Raw genomic sequence first — 17,929 nt, forward strand, 5'->3', positions numbered from 1 at the left:
ACTGTGTCCCTAAATAGAGTCATAGAATCATTAAGGTTGGAGAAGACCTCTAAGATCATCAAGTCCAACCATCACCCACCCCCACTGTGCCCACTTTGGAGGATGCCAAAACATACAAAGCAGTCTCAGATCCAGATATCAGCACAATGAGGCTTCTCCAGAGCTCTTCAAGGTTAGGAATTTCCCTTTCCCAGCTTTCTGCAGGCAAACTGGGGCTTCCAAGAGCCCATCTGTGGGGCTGAGGAACAACCCTCCCACGATGTTCATGACCTCATGAGCGTGGCTCGGTGACAGTGTGCCCACTTTTTCCATTTGGTAACACAACCTCGACATTCATCAGCCTCATCTGATCTGCAACGCTGTATGGTTCCCACCATCTTCTGAAAGGAAAAGATTTCCATTCCAGTCTTTAAACACTCCCATGTGAGCTCCTCTGCTGTGAGGCTGTTTCTGTGCCTGTTTGGCACCAGATCAGTTCTCTTGACGGTCTTCTGGATTTGTTGTATGTATTGTACTACATGCCAGAGACATGATACATGTGATGTACATCTCCGTGAATTCCTTTAACGTTCCTCTGAATATCGAACAGTACAGCTCCAATGGCTGTTCGTTTGACAATAAAACAAAGGTTTTAATATTTAGCAGATTATTTAAGTCTCTCACCAGCTGCGACATGAACATGGTCCTGTTGTAAATTAGGATCTATGCTGGAAAAGAACTTTATTAGCTAGAACACAACAATCTTAGCAGTGGGAGAGAATAGTGTGATGGGTTATGTGGCTTAATACTCCGTTACTGAAATAATCTCTCTATACGGTATTTTTTCCTTCAGGATGTGACCAGGACTGGACCAACTCATTTGAAAGAGTCCCTCAATGCCATATTTCCACATTTCTTGAATACCTCCAGCGAGTGAGCCCACCACCACCCTATGCAGCCTGTTCCAGTGCCTGACCACTCTTTTGAAGAAGGAATTGTTCCTAATATCCAGCCTGTCCACGCTAACCTGGGCACGTTCAGCCCTTAGAATGCATATGTTGTTTGGGGAGGTGGTGGAGTCACTATCTCTGCAGGTGTTCAAGAAACGTGGAGAAATGGCCCTTAAGGACATGGTTCGTGGGCATGGTGGGGATGGGTTGGACTTGGTGACCTGAGAGGTGTCCTCCAACCTGAATGATTCCATGATTCTGCGTTGTCTTTAGAATGAACAAGATGGCATTTTCTTCAGGAAGTCTCTTTTTGCTGGTCATGAAACTTGCTTGAATACATCCAGGAAAACTGATCCTCTTTTACTCATCCCTGTAATTGTTGTTCGCAATACTGAGAAGACGGGATGAGATTTGCTGCTCTAGCAGAGAAGGGAAACCAGAAATTCCTGAAGCGGATGCTGCTGCTGCTGCTTTTGATGTGCGGCCAGTCCTGAACCAGAGACTGCTCCATTGATTTGTCTCTTACTTACCTTAATCCTTCATGTAAATGGATGTCGTCACCACGTAATCAATCCATCTCATCAGGGGGTGAGAGGATCATCCCTTCAGATCGCTGAGGCCTTCTCTTCCAGGAGTCCCAGACAGTGCTTCACATTTCTCCCCATCTGTGGTTCAGCTGTTTCTGGACTAGACTGTAGCCCTTTGTGAAGTACCAACCAGACCAGGCTTTTCTTCCACGCGTGATGGGCAGGGGAAGGGCTGGCTGAGCACATGTTAGACTGGGACCCTTTTCAAGATATTCTTACACAGAGGGAAGATGCAACTCTATAACCACTAAAACTGGCAGAGGTTGTAAAGGGCAGTGAGATGCCTGATAATATTTTTAAAATTCTTCAGTTGGCTTTAAGGCAAACTGTCACAGACAGTTCAGGTACATCTGCTACTGGAGAATATACATGACATGAAGTCCTGAAGACATCTGGAAGCTGGGGTATGGTTCAATGAATCCTTCTGGACTTCAAACTGGAGATGTTCCATTGTTGAACAGTGCTGACACCAATTCACAGTGTGATGTGTAGAGCTGCTAGTGGTGACACAAGTCCAGCTGGAGGACACTCACTGGTGGCGTGCCTCAAGGGTTGACACTGGGGACAGAACTATTTAGGATCTCTAGTAATGATTTAGATGAAAGGAAAGCACTCGCCCCCAATGAGTGCAAAACTGTGAGAGCAGCTGATACACCAGATGGTTGGAGTGCCATTAGAGGGGCCTGATCAAACTGTTCAGCGTCCTATCCCTGGAGACAGCCAAGGTGGGGCTAGGCAGAGCTCTGAGCACCTGATCCAGCTGTAGGTGTCCCTGCTCACTGCAGGGAGTTGGACTAGATGGCCTCTAAAGGTCCCTTCCAACTCAAACAATTCCCAATCTTTCTCAGTGCCATACCACCCAGAGGATGAGGGAAAGGCTGCGGATACAATCTGCCTAGATTTTAGTACAGCCTTTGTCTCTGTCTCCCACGGTATTCCTGTGAAGAAGTCGGTGAATGGGAGTCACCATCCCTGGAGGTGTTCCAGAACCACAGAGATGTGGCCCTGAGGGACATGGTGGGATGGGCTGGGGTTGGACTTGGTGATGTCAGAGGTCTTTTCCAACCTGAAAGATTCTATGATTCTATCCAGTGAAAGGGCCAGCTGCACTTTTCTAGTTAGGAGAACAATTTTGGTCTATTTCAGCCTACATAAACATAAGGATGTAAATTTTCCACTCCTACCGATTAGCAGTGTGCCCTTTGGCTGGCCAAAATCTGCTTTCCTGAGTTTCAAATCCTTTTTGGCTCATTCGTCATCGATTCCAACAGAACGGGACTGGCAGCCTAACAATGTACTGACATTATTTTAGTACTCAGTTTTGGCTCTCTTATCCTCTTACTAACACGCTGCTCCAGGAATTGAGGGGAAGTAAAATTGGGCAAGTTATTCACTTGATCTCCTATTTATCCTTCTTCTATATTCATAATCAGGATGAACATTACAGCGGAGGAAAAACAAGCTAATAACATGCAGCACTTCCACATGGAGCATTATTCCTAGCAAAGATGGTGGGTAAGAAAATGACATACGATACAGTATGAAGTAGGAGGACAGGGACTGAGGCATGTTGGCTCTTTCCTTTCTCCAGACAATTCCCTAAGATTGGTGCCACGTGCTGCAATCTGTCCCCTTCCCTAAGCCAAGGGATTTCTGCAAGGTGCCTTAGCAAACCTAGGGATAAATCTTTACTGGAAGCATCACCTAAAGATGAACCAGGCTCCAACAGGAGATGCACACTTACCTCAATCTTATTTTTAAGTTGATGGTAGAATTTTAATAAAAGGCCACCCCAAAATTACCAAAAGCAAATTTCAGCACACGTAGCACTGAAGCGTTTTCAGCAATCAGAGTTACCCAGAAATATAGATTTAACTACAAAAAAAAAAGAAGTCACAAGAATTTCCAAGTTGTGCATCTGATAAGATGTAAAAGAAATCCCAACAATTGGAAACACGGGATTGATCGCCATTAGTGCTCTGTGTACAAGGAAGAACATGCTCAAAAATGCTGGAAATTTGTTCTGTTGGAGGGAGACGCTGAACATCTGGCTGTTTCTGAGAAAAGCAAAAGGGCTCCCTCTGGAGTGGATTCCGAAATCAACACAGTCCTCAGATTTTAATAGGTGGGCAGCAGAAATGAAAATCAGTAACAAAGCGAACGCGTTCTTGCCTCTTTTTGGTTTGCTCATCCTGTGCACAATGAGCACACTGGGACTAATTCAAGGAGACTGTATCATGATTGAGTGATATGGATCCATGCCTAGAATATTAAGTCATTAATTAGTTTTCATGCATGGGCTTGTATGTGGCAAAGAGGCAAATTAAGGATACCTGAAGAGACAAGAAAGCTTTCTTAGCAAGGAAAACACTCCAAGGAGTTGCCAAGAAAACACATTACAAAGCCAGCTGAGAATCCAAATTTTCAACCCTGGATGGTCATGCACAATTCTATAAAAACTGAACAACACGGCTACCGCTTGCGTGCTCACTGCAATCAACTTAATTTGAAAGGGATAGAGGAAGAGCTTTATGGATATGTACAAAACATGCTCTGCTGAATAATCACGGGGGCTGCTTTCAAACTCACCCGTGAGGAAGACCCCTTCATTCCCATGGCTTATTTGCATACAAGCCAGTGAACAGAAATTTGTATTTTCATGCAGAAAGAAGAAAAGAGATCACCTACAAACTGAAGTCAACTTACTGCCTGTTTTTGCTCTTCTTCCTATAATGGTTGGCAAAAGATAAAGGTGAAGAGAGAAACAGGATAGATTAATTACCATGTTACAAGGAAACACACATACACATAATATACAACAGATCCAATGAAGGAAGGGAACGTGGCAAACTGTAGGAACATCTGTGGTCACAAACAGAAACAATGAAGTTGGGTTAACAGCTGTGGTGGGAACATAAAGGTGTAATTTGTCCCATTTTAAAAGATGACTCTTGTCTAAAATGGCCATCAGCGTTTGGGAACATTGAAAACATGGAATGGATATCACTGTGGTCTTTGAAGCAGAACCTCTACTGGACCCTCTTCCTGTCCCAGACTCAGGAATGACTCTCCAGATGTCTTCAAGACAATCTTGCTTTCAGACTGAAAAGTCTGTCACACCACCTGAGGCGTGCGATCAGTGCACTGCTTTTGGTTCCCTGCCAACACAAAGACTGAAAGTGTCATAACCTGAGAGGCAAAATATCACCTCTTTGATCATGGAGTGAGCACTGGGCCTGTAGTGAGCTCTGCAGATTGGGTTTCAAAAGGGCAAATTTATGAGAGGTGGGCTCTTTGAGTTTTTGAACTAAATCGTACCTACAATGGGAGAAGAGAAACTGGGAGACACAAGAATCAAAGACGTGGAGTAGGTACAAAGATGGAGAGAATAATATCACTGCTACAATTCAACTTTGATCAGTACAGACCATGCTAACTGGAAAGACCAAAAATGGTGGAATATGGACGAATTTATCCTCTTTGAATCAGAGCAATGCATACTATGATCCTTCTGGGCCAGTGGGATCACACTCCAACGTCAACTAAACAAGCATTTCTCGTGTCACAGTGCAAAATCATAGCAATCACTGAAATATCACATAGTCGAGAGTTACTTTCTAAGGCAAATGCTCTCACAGATTTTGTCCATGCCTTTATAACAACAGGCTCCATAACAGTGGGCATACTGTGTCTGTTACACAAGTTCGCTTCCACAGAGGAAGGCAGCAGCTGTGGTGGGGAGCAGCAGTGTGCATTAGAAGGAAAGGTTGGCAGTGTGGTTTTATTTTTGCGCAGAATTAGCAGTTCCAGCTTTTTTGGAGGGTAGCAGCATGCATTCTCCCCAGTGGTGTCTTTGCACAAAGTGCAGAGAGCAGCAGGACTACTCCCCAGTGCATCTCCCCAGAAAGTAGTTCATGGAATTGAAGTTCATGGAATTAAAATTAATGGAATAGAAGTTGCTTCTGACCTTAAAAGCTGGGATCCCTTCATCTACCTCCTCTCATTTATGTCCTGTCTGAGGAGGACCACCCAGAGCCTGACCTCAAATTTAGATTGGGTTGTTCTCATCAACCACTACCCCAAAAGATAGTGATGTGTCCCTGAGGGCGCTGCAGAGATGTATGGTAACACATAATCACATAATTCCTCAATTCTGAGTGGATACTTTTGTTTTTTCTCCCTAGCTTTGGGGTTCAGGTGCACATTTAGGTACTGATGCAGCACAACTTGGTGCCCATGAACCATGAACCCCACCAGCTGCCGGTGCCTTTCCCTCACTCCCACCTTTTCAGTTGTTCCTATTCCCACTGCAAGGACTCACAGGACCAGATGGGGAGCCAGGTCAGGGAAAAGATCTTAAAAAAGTTGTTAGTTTGAAAAATGAGGCTTTAGCATTAACTACAGATGTGAAAAAAAAAATAACAAACCAAGAAAACTCCTCAAGACACGCAGTGCTTTGCAAGAAGAACCAAGCGCTTGTGAGATAAATCATCAAATCAGCCAGTGAGGAAATTACTACTGAGGAAATAGAAAAAAGTGAAATGGGATCTGTCTGCTGAACATCCTCCTAGCTTAAGGCAAAATCCCTGCAAGAAGGCAGACAGTCAGCACCGCTGACTGCTTATTAGAGGAGTGCAGGCTAATGGCACTAGGTGATTACGTGAGACTTCAGGATAAAAATGGACAGATAGGCTAACAGCCTGGATGAGGAAAAGAAGAGAAAAATGATTTCAACAGGGCAGCTGAAGGCACTGCGGGCAGATGAGAGGCAGGGAGGCTGCTGAAGAGTTGGACTCGATGATCCTTATAGGTCCCTTCCAATTTGGGACAGAATCATAGTATCATAAACTCACCAAATCATTGAGGTTAGAAAAGACCTCCAAGATCACCAAGTCCAATCCCAACCCATTCCCACCACGCTCACTGACCATGTCCCTCAGTGCCACATCCACCTTTTTCTTGAACACCTCCCTTGGCAGCCTGTTCCAATGCCTGAACACTCCTTTGGATAATAAGATTTTCCTAATACCCAACTTGGATACTCTATGATTCTATGAAACTAGTGCTGGCTGACATCTGGATGGAGCTTGGTGGTCATCTGGTGATGAGTGTCAATTTGAGGAACACAACCTTGCCCTAAGGAACTCACAGTGTGCTTCAAGAGGCATTGGACAGTGCAGCAAAATACCACTGCCAGCACTTAGAGAAGAGCTGAGTGCAACCAGAGCCTCTCCTCCAGGACAAATTCCAGTACATGCCCACCATGGCGGAACCAAGCGCTGATGATGATGCCAAGTCACTGTCTGCAGCACATGTAGGCAGAAGAACAAGGAAAGATGTGGAGCTCTGTGTGAAGAACAATCTGAACAGCAGGCTGTAGCAGTGTGGGAAGATGGCTTTCAGGTTGGACATTAGGAAACATTTCTTCTCCAAAAGAGCAGTGTTGCAGTGGCACAGCTGCCCAGGGAGGTTGTGGGGTCACCATCCCAGGAGGTGTTCAAGGAACGTGGAGATGTGGCACTGAGGAACGTGGGCAGTGGGCACAGGGGGGTGGGTTAACAGCTAGCCCATTCTGAGCATTACACTGAGTCAATTTTCAGTGTATAGAGGTCATAAGTGAGAACGAACAAAATTGTAGAGATAAAAGAAATTCAGAAAAGGGGTAAAGGAATTCTGCTACAAACAACACTGGATAAATCATCATGGTAGAGAGAAGACTTCTCATCTTCATCGTAACTAACAGCACCCAGCGAAAAGAAAGATGCCCAATATCAGTTAATCACCTTGTCTCCTCTGTATTTAATGAAAATAACAGATGAACCTCCCTTCCCTTCCCATTTACAGAGGGAGCTGGGATACCGGACATTCAGATAACCAAAGTTAAGATCAATCCAACTCTAAATGGTGAACTGAAGGCATTAAAAATGCAGAAAATACTGTATAAGAAAATGGAAAAAACATAAAAGCTTAACAGCTGATCTAAATTATAAATGAAAACTTTTAAGTGCAGCGAATGACAAGAGAAGATAAAACTTGAACTAAAAATTCATGTCTGACAGGGCTAAAACCACCAAAAAGGAGACTTTGAAATGAACACATACCAGAAACAACACAACACTTTGAGGTGGTGTGCATTGCTTCTTGATAGCAAAGATGGTAAAATTCTTAATATAGGAACAGGAATTACTGTTTCTTCTCTGTGAGTAATGGGAGGATGAACTTCCCCTTGGAGTCAGATAAATGCTTTCCACCAGTATTGAGAAAAGGTGTTACAGAGGATCTGCTAGAATTTTTAGATCAACAGGGCAGTAATTACATGAGGGGTTATCTGGTCCAGCCAAGGTAATTCTTAACAGACCCCAGAATACCAAGGATTGGGATGTGCTGTACTACTGATATTCAAAAAGGAAGATAAGACAACTCATGAAGTGTAAACATCTTGCCCTGTCATTAATTCACTGAAGTGCTGATGTAGGGCTTGAGTCATAAGCAATATATGAAGCTTTATGGCTTCACAGAAAACAGATCTTGCCAAATAAGTCGGATTTTGTTATTTGGTTGTATTACAAGTTTGGCTTCTACAGGAGCTGCACAGATGTAACGTATTTCACTATGAGAGAGCTTACTGGTGACATCCCATTAACCAGTTAGCACCATACACAACAAGCAAAGCACATCAAGTGCAATATGAACAGGCCAACTACGGATTTTGGAGAAAAGATTGAAAAGTGCCATCGATGAGATGAGTATCTGCAAAGGGAAAAGCCAGGGACGCTAAGAACTCCTTCATTTAATGGAGGGAGAGCCACATGGAATCACAGAATTATTAAGGTTGGAAAAGACCTCTAAGATCATCAAGTCCAACCGTAATGCAACATGTAAAACCAAGCAATGACAAAATAGTCACAGGCTCTCGGGATAACTCAGGTTGGAGGGGACTTCAGGAGGCCGCCAGTCCAACCTCCTCCCAGGACAGGGTCAACTTCATGCCAGGGCAGGTTGCTCAGGGCTCTGTCCAGTTGGGTCTCAGAAGGATGGAGATGGCACAGACCCTCAGGATACCCCTCCACTGCCCCAGCATCCTCCTGGGGAAGCTCTTCCTCATCCCTCTCCCATTTCTCCCATTGCATATTGCATGTCTTCGATCAAAAACACTTTGAGTGAGGACAATGTTGTCCCATTCGCTTTATAGAATGGGACCCCTGTCCAGTTTAAAGAATGGAAAGAAGAAGTGCACAACAATATTTCAGAGTCTGGTGATCAACTGTGAGCTCAACTCTGAAAAGAATAATCAGAAATCCAAAGAATAATGCATGCTACAGATCAGAACACCACCGAGTGATGAAACAGAGAGATCCAACCAACACTGGGTTGGTGCACTACTGCTTTGTGAAACACACTGCCATGCTTTGCCATGACAAGCTGTACTCTGTATACAACGTATTTTCCAATTATGCTCAGAAGAATGGAAATGTTACCCAGAACACCATACAGATTGTTACCAAATCTAACAGTTCTCCAAAACCTTCCAATGTTCTTGGCATTTTAGCCCCAAAAGCAGCATCTGAATCTGAAATATCATCTGCACCCATGTGCAGAGCCCACAACGAAACGACTGTTTGCAAATTCCTTCCATTCCCTATAAAGTATTTAAAAGGGTAAGACCAGCAATGCAGGAGTGTCAGAACAGTGAACCCCAGACTGTGGAGAGGATGCACTGCATTTTGACCCCCAGTGCCTTACTTTGAGTAGCTTCATCAGCCCTTCGAGCTGCACCATCAGTTCTCTTCTGCTTTCTTGAAGTGCAGACATCCTCTGTTCCAGCTCATCCTTTCTCTGCCTGTTCAGGTGACGGGAAAGAATTCAGAAAAGAAACTCTGAGTATTTATAAATTCAGGAAATTCACAGATATAACCTCTTTTTTTGTCACTCCCTCCTGCTTTCAGTTCATAAAAATACAGCAAAATGCTGTACAACGGCCCCAAATCCTACCCATAACAATCTTTCCACTTACAATCTAAAAATCCACAGTTAACATCTTGGTAGTAGGAAGCCCTTTTATTTATATTTTTTTCTTTTCAGAGGGCTGTATTTTGAGAAAAAAGCCAGCTTCCTTTTCAGAACACTCCGCACATCAGAGCCAGGCATCCTGCAGAGCCTTCAGAATGAGCTACGGGAGGAAAGAAAGAAAGGAAGAGAGCAGAGAAGAGCAGAAAAGGCTGCAGATGTTTGGATCTATCACCTCTCCGGAAGGAGTATTGGCAGAGCTATTTCTGCCCAGCAATGTGACGCGCAGTCTTCGAGCCCAAAACCCATGGACAAGAATAGGAGGCAATAAGTGTCTTTTTCCCTCTCCTTGGCATCAAAAAACCACTGCACTTCTGCAGATGCCTATCTGGGGGAGTGTAAGGAAACGTGGCCATATGGTTCTGTTTTATACGTAAAAAAATGGTGGCTAATATAAAGGGAAATTCAAAGACAAACTGTCAACATGTGTCAGAAGTTCATTCTCTGATAGGATTTAAGAAATGCCGGACCCCACAAATCACAGCCATAGGTATTAATAAATAACGGTAAGGAAAAACAGATGGGGAAGGCTTATCCATTCACTCACGGTTATTTTTGTGAATACAATAATGTCTCACTCCAGAGCTAAAGGCACCACATACTGCAGACTGAATTTTTGGATGGTATCTGTGTTCTTCCACGATGCGCAATGGATACAGCATTCTGGAAATGCTGGAAATCAGACTGCATCAATCCAATGGGTGCAGCAAGCTTTTGCTATGGTGGCTGCGAATGTGACATAAAGCAAGCACTCACCCAGCCAGAAAACTGTTCAGATGATCACATTTTAGAATTCTTTCTATACTGGTTCTTAAAAGTACAGAACACTATGAAGTATTTGCTATTTTAGGTATTTCTTAAGAAAATATTTTGAAGAATGTGGTTACTAAATGCCCACACCTATCACAAAAATAAGGCAATAAGGAGATCATAGAACCACAGAATATCCCAAGCTGGAGGGGCCCCATAAAGGTTGTTGAGCCCAACTCCTCCATGATGGTACATGTATTGTCACCTGGAATAGGAGCACCTGATGGAGCTGTGGGTGTCCCTGTTCACTGCAGGAGAGTGGGTCCAGAGGGCCCTTAAAGGTCCCTTCCAACTCAAGCCATTCTGTGACTCCACAAATAATGTAAAAATCAAGATATCGAATATGTACAGCTCTCTCAATGTAGTCGTTAATGAAGAATCAACACCAACATGTCCATCTGACTTTGGCTGACACGACCTGCTTTCTCTTTTGATGGCTCTTGGTGAAGAAAGAAGAGGAACTGTTTATCAATGACAAAAGATGATCAGGGATATAAAATGACAGGTCAGCCCCCAGAGACATAAATGGAGAGATGCAGTCTGAGGCTCATGCCTGGAACAAACTGGTCGTGGCACCTGTGTATAAATCAGCATCCTGAGTGCTCGCAGGCAGAAGAAACAAAGAACATCGGGGCACTCATCCAAGGTTACATCTGCCAACAGTGTGGTAGAGCTGACTCATGCCTATGGGCTGTGCTGTCTGCAGATTTTTCAACATGGGACAAGTTGATTTTCCACGGATTAACATTTTCATGCTTTCGTAGCCTAAATTCTACACAGCAACTGAGATGATTTGGTAACGAGCTTAGATGAAATCAGGGGCAAGGTCAGCCCAGAAAAGGAGACATAATGTTTGGAAACAGCACTGGGCATGGGAAAGTCAGAAATAACACACAGACTTTTAGTCCTCTGAGCACAGACAGAGCACAGACACCAACTGGCAATCACATTAAGGGTATCAAGGGATGTAGTATTTCCTTCATCTCTCAAACGGTAAACATGGCACTGAGGGATGTGGTTGGTGGGCATGGTGGGATGGGGTGGGATTGGACTTGGTGATCTTGGAGGTCTTTTCTAACCTCAATGATTTGGTGAATTTATGATACTATGATTCTGTCCCAAACTGGAAGGGACCTATAAGGATCATCGAGTCCAACTCTTCAGCAGCCTCCCTGCCTCTCATCTGCCCGCAGTGCCTTCAGCTGCCCTATTGAAATCATTTTTCTCTTCTTTTCCTCATCCAGGCTGTTAGCCTATCTGTCCATTTTTATCCTGAAGTCTCACGTAATCACCTAGTGCCAGTAGGACTTGGTGATCTTAGAGGTCTTTTCTCACATTAATGATTCCATTACTCTAAAATAAAAGCTTGAGTGTCTGTCTGACATGGATGCTTCAGCCCAGTCAGAGAGGGTCTGGCAGGAGCACTGCAGGGAAAAAATTCTTACTCCATGTGATGCAGAAGGCCAGACTGAAAATCACGATGGCTCTTGGCCATTTGTGTATGCTTTTTTCTATACATTCAGCCTTCTGTTCTTTAGTGCATCTCCCGTGTGACGATTGCATTTATGAACTTGAAGGCCAGACGTGGCTGCAATGACCATTCAGGTTTTTCAGTTAACAAAATACAAGTCTAATTCCTCCCAGTTAGCTTTATTTTTGAAGAATACCCATAGAAGACTAAAAACTCACTGCTCTTGTGATTACTGCCTCGCTTTAGAAAACACGTGCTTTTATTGTGTTCTGAATGTGCCTTGTTTCCTATTTAAGCTCTTGGTTCTTATTGCATCTTCATCTGCTGGAGCAAACACACACCAAGCTGCCTCACAATATCCCTTTTTGCAGCTCTTGCTTAACATCTGTTGACATCTTCTGCATCCTCTCCAGTTTTTAAACACTTAAAAGATATACGCATAGCTACAGGAAGCACATAGCTGGAAAATCTCTGTGCTGCTGTCATTAGCTAAGAGAATGAAAATATCAGCAAGATATGAAAAGTACTAAAATATATCAGGATCTGTATGAAAAACTAATGAAAGAAGCTGAAAGCTTTGTGTTTTTCAGCACAGGACTAGAATATACCATGCAGAAACTGCCTTCAGTTGCAGTGGCTCCATTCCAAAAGCATTACATTTTATGGAAAACCTACAATTGCGCCATTTCATAAATGGACAGAAAAAAAAAAAACCAACACAAAACAGCAAATGGAATACAGTGTAGTTTTCAAAGAGCTGCTGCTGCCAAGAGCTTGAATTTTAGAACCTACTTTAGATTACAAACACAGTTTTTGAAGGTTCGGCTCTGAATTAACTCGCAGCAGAAGATGAAATAAAATACAGCTAGAGAACACCCTTGTGACTACCCAAACTATGAAACACTTTATTCTATAAATACCGTCAATTTCTCCCTGTCACTTAAAAATGTGAACTTAAAGAGGCTTTGAAGATTGTTCACCAACTGTGGGTGTATGTCTGAATATTTGTAGGCAGGAACGTTCAGAGTTTCACTGATTAATCTCACATTCATCTTCAACGCGACCCTTCTGAGCAACACATAATGAGCAGTTAATACCATTTTTCTTCCCAGTTATTCTTTGCAAACAGCTTTCTGAACTGCACAAAGAGAACTTGTGTTTTTATTTACTTATAAATCCATTTTTGAAAGGGAAAACTGCAATACGCCATCACTCTTTGGAATTCAGCAGCTCAAAGCAAAGCTTTGAGGTCACTGAAGACATGCTGATATTGTAGAATCACAGAATCAATACGGTTGGAAAAGACCTCCAGGATCCCCAGGTCCAACCCCAACCCACCCCCACGCTGCCCACTGCCCACGTCCCTCATTGCCACATCCCCACATCTCTTGAATGCCTCTGGTGACAATGACTATGCCACCTGCCTTATGATGTCCCTGATAAGAGCCAGCACTATTTGTGCTGCAGAGCAGACCAACCAGCCAAGAGCACACCACCTTTCAGCCACTTCTATTACCGTAGGAGCCGGAGCTCAGCCAGTAGCGTTGGGTTCTGCTGGGCTTTCTCTGGTGTGGGCTGTGATGCTTGCTCGTGCTCCAGTCTCAGCCGCTGGATTTCCTGCAGTATCTCTCTATACAAATGAAAAGGGAAGATTACAGAGGAATAGTGACCCTTCACACAGCTCTTAAGGCACTGTTATAGCCCTTCAAGCACTCTTGCCATCACTCTTCAGTCTAAGTACAGCAATTTTGTTCATATATGACTGGCACAGATCTGAATCCAGGACAGGTACATTAGCACAGTCTTATGAATTGCTGTAATACACACTGAAAATTTACTACTTAAGTTATAAGAAGTAGGAAATTGCTTGTGTGCTGTACGCTGGCAATGACTCTTCAAAACCCTTCAAGTAGAATGGGTATAAGAGGCAGCCAAGCTGCTCTCCTTACACAGCTCCTTAACAGCACGGATTGAGATCTCCCTTATCTGGGATCTTGGTGAATAATTTCAAATACCTGCAGGCTCTCTTGGAAGTACAGCATTTACTTCCTACCAACCCTCCAGGACTAGGACTCCTCTAAATGAACCCTATTACATTCACTGGCAGCTCCCAAGACCATGGACAGGGTCACCTGAGCACAGCTATGAGGCCAACGTGGCATCAGGACCCAACACAGCACATTATCTGCAGCTGCTGAGCAGCTTGCTTTTTAGAGCAGTACCCTTTTGGTTTCCCTCAGGCAGAGAAACATGAACCCAACATAGGGGTGCAGAAGAAGCAAGGAAGGGCAAATGTCCCACGTCCCTCAGTGCCACATCACATCTCAAACACCTCCAGAGATAGTGACTCCACCACTTCCCTGGGCAGACTGTTCTAGATTCTTTCGTCTTCCAGGGAAAACAGAATATATGAAACAAATCCTCATTCCTCTCAAGTTACATTCATCCACCCTACCTGCTCCACCACTTATACCTGGTTGGTTCTCCTGCTGCCATGTGAACTTATCCAGCCGTGGGGCTTGCTGGGCTGGAGGGCAGCAACACAGAGCTCCTGGTAATCAGTACTGATATGTTTAAGGGGATTATTTAAGATCAGTTCAGAAGAACAACTTGCTTCCCAGGGAATAAAGGCACTGCAGCTGCATCAGCACTGAGCTCACTGGTTAATGAGGCAGCTGCACCTTCCAACAAAATATTAGGAAAACAATCTGGTTGATATAATACAAAAGGTTAACCACTACAAAGCAAAAGCCCAAATGTTGTTCCTAAAACACCACCAATCAAAGCTTGGTTTTTACCTGTTTTTGTTTTCCAGCTCTGCTATCAGCTGTCTTTGCTGTTTGTTGGCATCGAAGTTAAAACCCAGGTCTGTGGGTGGGCGAGGCTGGTGGATGGAGAACAAAGGAAAATCAGTCACAGTACCCGTTACCTGCTAACCACATATGACACTGCTTAGATCCAGTCCCATATTTCCTGACTGACACAGTGCAATACCAACAGCCCTGATGCAAAGCTGTGCTGGGAGGGAACATTTGACCACGGTGCTTTTGGTGCTTTCCCTACATCCCATTTCTCCCCTTCTTCCAATTCATCATCTGAGTGGAGATACTGGGGTTAAATTAAGTCTTTCAGTGCCTTTATCTTTGGTGATTCTCATGCTTCACTGTCTCGGTGTGCTTGGCACACTTTTCACCAGCAGCTATCACCACCACCAAGAAAAGTATTGGGCATTTAGAAAGGAATCTGTGGTTTCTGGGAGAACCTACTGGCAGATGGGCTGTGAGATGATGAAGCCAGATGCTCTGAATCACAGAATCATTCAAGTTGGAAAAGACCTCTGAGAACACCAAATTCAACCCTAACCCATCCCCACCATGCCCACTGACCATGTCCCTCAGTGCCACATCCCCACAGTTCTTGAACACCTGCTTAGGAGATCTCATATGACTCAAAGCTGTCTTGGCCATCACACATAAAAGGTTCTCCTTGGGAGAACTTGGAGCTAGGGAGATGGCTTCCATCATGGTAGATATACAACAGATGGATGTAAGAGCTGGGTATCGACCTCTGCTCCTGGGGAATGAGTGGGAGGAGAGTGACTGAATGAGGACAAAGGAGAGAGACACGCCTCAAACAGTCTCAAAGCTGATGCCCATGGTCTCTCCATGTCCTGCTGCCATCAAGACAAGCATGGGCCTGATCCATTTGTAGCCTCTTGGCCTTCCCCTGAAGCACTTGGTTCCACTGCAAACTAGGTGGCTGCCTATAATTAAACAATCCCATCCTCAACCTCTTCAGGAATCCTGTACAAAGCCTGAAATCATCCTCATGACCTGAAGTGCTCAAGTCCTCAGGAGAAAAGGCAGCACTGCAGAGGAACTAAGCCCATGTTGCTCACTCAATCATCAGATGTTGAAAGGTCATTTGGAAACCTCACAGTGAATATTTTGCATGACAGTTCAATGCTTTCTTGTTTGTTCTGTTGCTTCCAAGGGTCAATTCAAAGTTTAAAGGTAACTCCAAATTGCAGAGCTGTTGAGATTCAAAAGGACCTTTTGAGAGGGAATCATAGATTCATAGAATTGTTAAAGTTGGAAGAGACCTCTACGATCATCAAGCCCAACCATCAACTTGTTACTATTCCCACTAAATCTAAGTATCCCACTCGCTAGTTTTAGGTTTTTATTGCTGAGACAGTTAATGTGGAGCTTGTAAGAATAAATCATGTTAAAGTTACTTTCCTTACACCGTGACAATCAAATCCTATGCATAGGAGAGAAACCATTAACATCCTGCACTTTCACTTCAATGCTGCTGACATTCCCTTTACTCTTGAATTCAGTACAGCATTTGCTTCAGATCTGCAGACTGTACCTCACTGTGACAAGCAGGCAGTACTCTTGAGGACAAGACTAAAATACCAAATTATGTGAGAAATTCTAGAAATGGTTGGAAAAAAATAGGCTGCATTCTATTAAGAAGTGTGTAACTGCTCGTATTTACTTTAAATGTGTCAACTGCACTGACACCTGAAGGCAGCACTTTTGCAAAAAAAGGACCTGCAAGTATAAGTGGTTTGCAAACCATACAGAGTCAGTAATGTCACACTTTTGCAGAGCCACAGAGTCCTGAGAGAATTGGCTGATGTAGCCTCCAAGCCACTCTCAACAATATCCGAAAAGTTGTGGCAGTCAGGTAAAGCCCCCGCTGACTGGAGAAAAGGCAACATCACACCCATTTTTAAGACAGGTAGAAAGGATGACGCAGGGAACTACAGACCTGTCAGCCTCACCTCGGTGCCAGGCAAGATAATGGAGCAGATGCTCCTGGAGCTGTGCTAAGGCACATGGAAGGTAGCGAGCTGGTACAGGAGAATCAGCATGGCTTCACCAAGGGAAAGTCCTGCTTGATCAACCAAGTGGCCTTCTATGATGGTGTCACTGTGTCAGTGGAAAAGGAAAGAGCTGCTGACATCATCTGTCTGGACTTCATTAAGACCTCTGACACAGTGCCCCACAACATCCTTCTCTCCAAATTAGAAAGATATGGATTTGATGGGTAGACTGTTCAATGCATGAGGAACTGGTAGTGAAATTGTTCCCAGAGAGCAGTGCTCAATGGCTCCATGTCCAGATAGAAATCAGTGAGGAGTGGTGTCCCTCAGGGGTCAGTAATGGGACTGGTGCTCTTTGGTATGTTCATCAGTGACATCGACAGTGGGGTTGAGTGCACCCTCAGCAAGTTTACGGATGACACCACCTGTGGGGTGCAGTCAATACACCAGAGGTATGGAACGCCATCTAGAGAGACCTAGACAGACTGAACAGTGGGCCCAGGAAGACCTCATGAGGTTCAACGAAGCCAAGTGCAATGTCTGCACCTGGGTCGCAACAACCCCCACTATCAGTGCAAGCTGGGGTGCAAAAGGATTAAGCACAGCACTGGAACAGGTTGCCCAGAGATGCGGCAGATGCCCCATCGCCAGAGACAGTCAAAGACAATATGCAAGGACTGAAAGACAGAAGAGAATAAACGAATAAGAGGAGACAACATAAAAAATCTGAAATACGCAACGCTTACTGCCAAGAGGAAAGCCGTATATTATTCTTGACGTCCCCGGAGGCAGGAGAATGCAAACCAAGCAAGGAGTAATTAAGTTAGGATTCAGGAAAATCGTTTTATCAGTAGATGAATTTACAGATTGGCACAAATTGCCTCGATGTACTCTATCTGGAGTGGACTTCAATGCGTTGTGGTTTTTGTAAAGTTACATGGCTAAATGTCCGCCCAGAGCTGAACTGACCTGCAGTGGAACATACCTGTTACTTCAAACAGAGGGGTGTTGCAAACAGGAATGTCTCAGAACATTTTTTTCCCTAAAAATAAGTCAACCTTCCGCTAAAACACCCTCAGATATCCTGTAACTCATCTTTCTATCATATCTAAAAAGACTAGAGACCTTCTCTATTTTCAGGCATGTGAACTTAATGGATGCAGTTTGAATAAACAACTTCCTTCCTCTCCTGTTTTGATTCATCTCTAACTTCATCCTTTCAAGGCAGAAA

The 17,929-nt window shown here is 44.0% G+C and overlaps 1 protein-coding gene across 28 annotated transcripts in view; it reads right to left on the minus strand.

Annotated features, from left to right (window-relative positions):
• The window catches only part of DTNB (dystrobrevin beta), a 140,621-nt gene that overhangs the window by 31,659 nt on the left and 91,033 nt on the right, over positions 1–17,929 (minus strand). For 16 of the 28 annotated variants that reach the window (XR_005858621.2, XR_005858622.2, XR_005858620.2 and 13 more), the window contains 3 exons: positions 14,663–14,748; positions 13,381–13,494; positions 9,260–9,356 (listed from right to left, as the gene is read on the minus strand). Coding sequence is in view for 24 of the 28 variants with exons in the window: in XM_046939422.1 (XP_046795378.1) it covers positions 9,260–9,356; positions 13,381–13,494; positions 14,663–14,748 (297 nt within the window). In the remaining 4 variants the exon portion in view is untranslated. Of the gene's footprint in view, positions 1–4,222; positions 4,244–9,259; positions 9,357–13,380; positions 13,495–14,662; positions 16,805–17,929 lie in introns of those variants that run through there. The other 12 variants (XM_040698057.2, XM_015285233.4, XM_040698051.2 and 9 more) reach the window with 3 other exon arrangements.

This window comes from Gallus gallus, chromosome 3, assembly GCF_016699485.2.
Source record: "Gallus gallus isolate bGalGal1 chromosome 3, bGalGal1.mat.broiler.GRCg7b, whole genome shotgun sequence".
NCBI classification, from domain to species: Eukaryota; Metazoa; Chordata; class Aves; order Galliformes; family Phasianidae; genus Gallus; species Gallus gallus.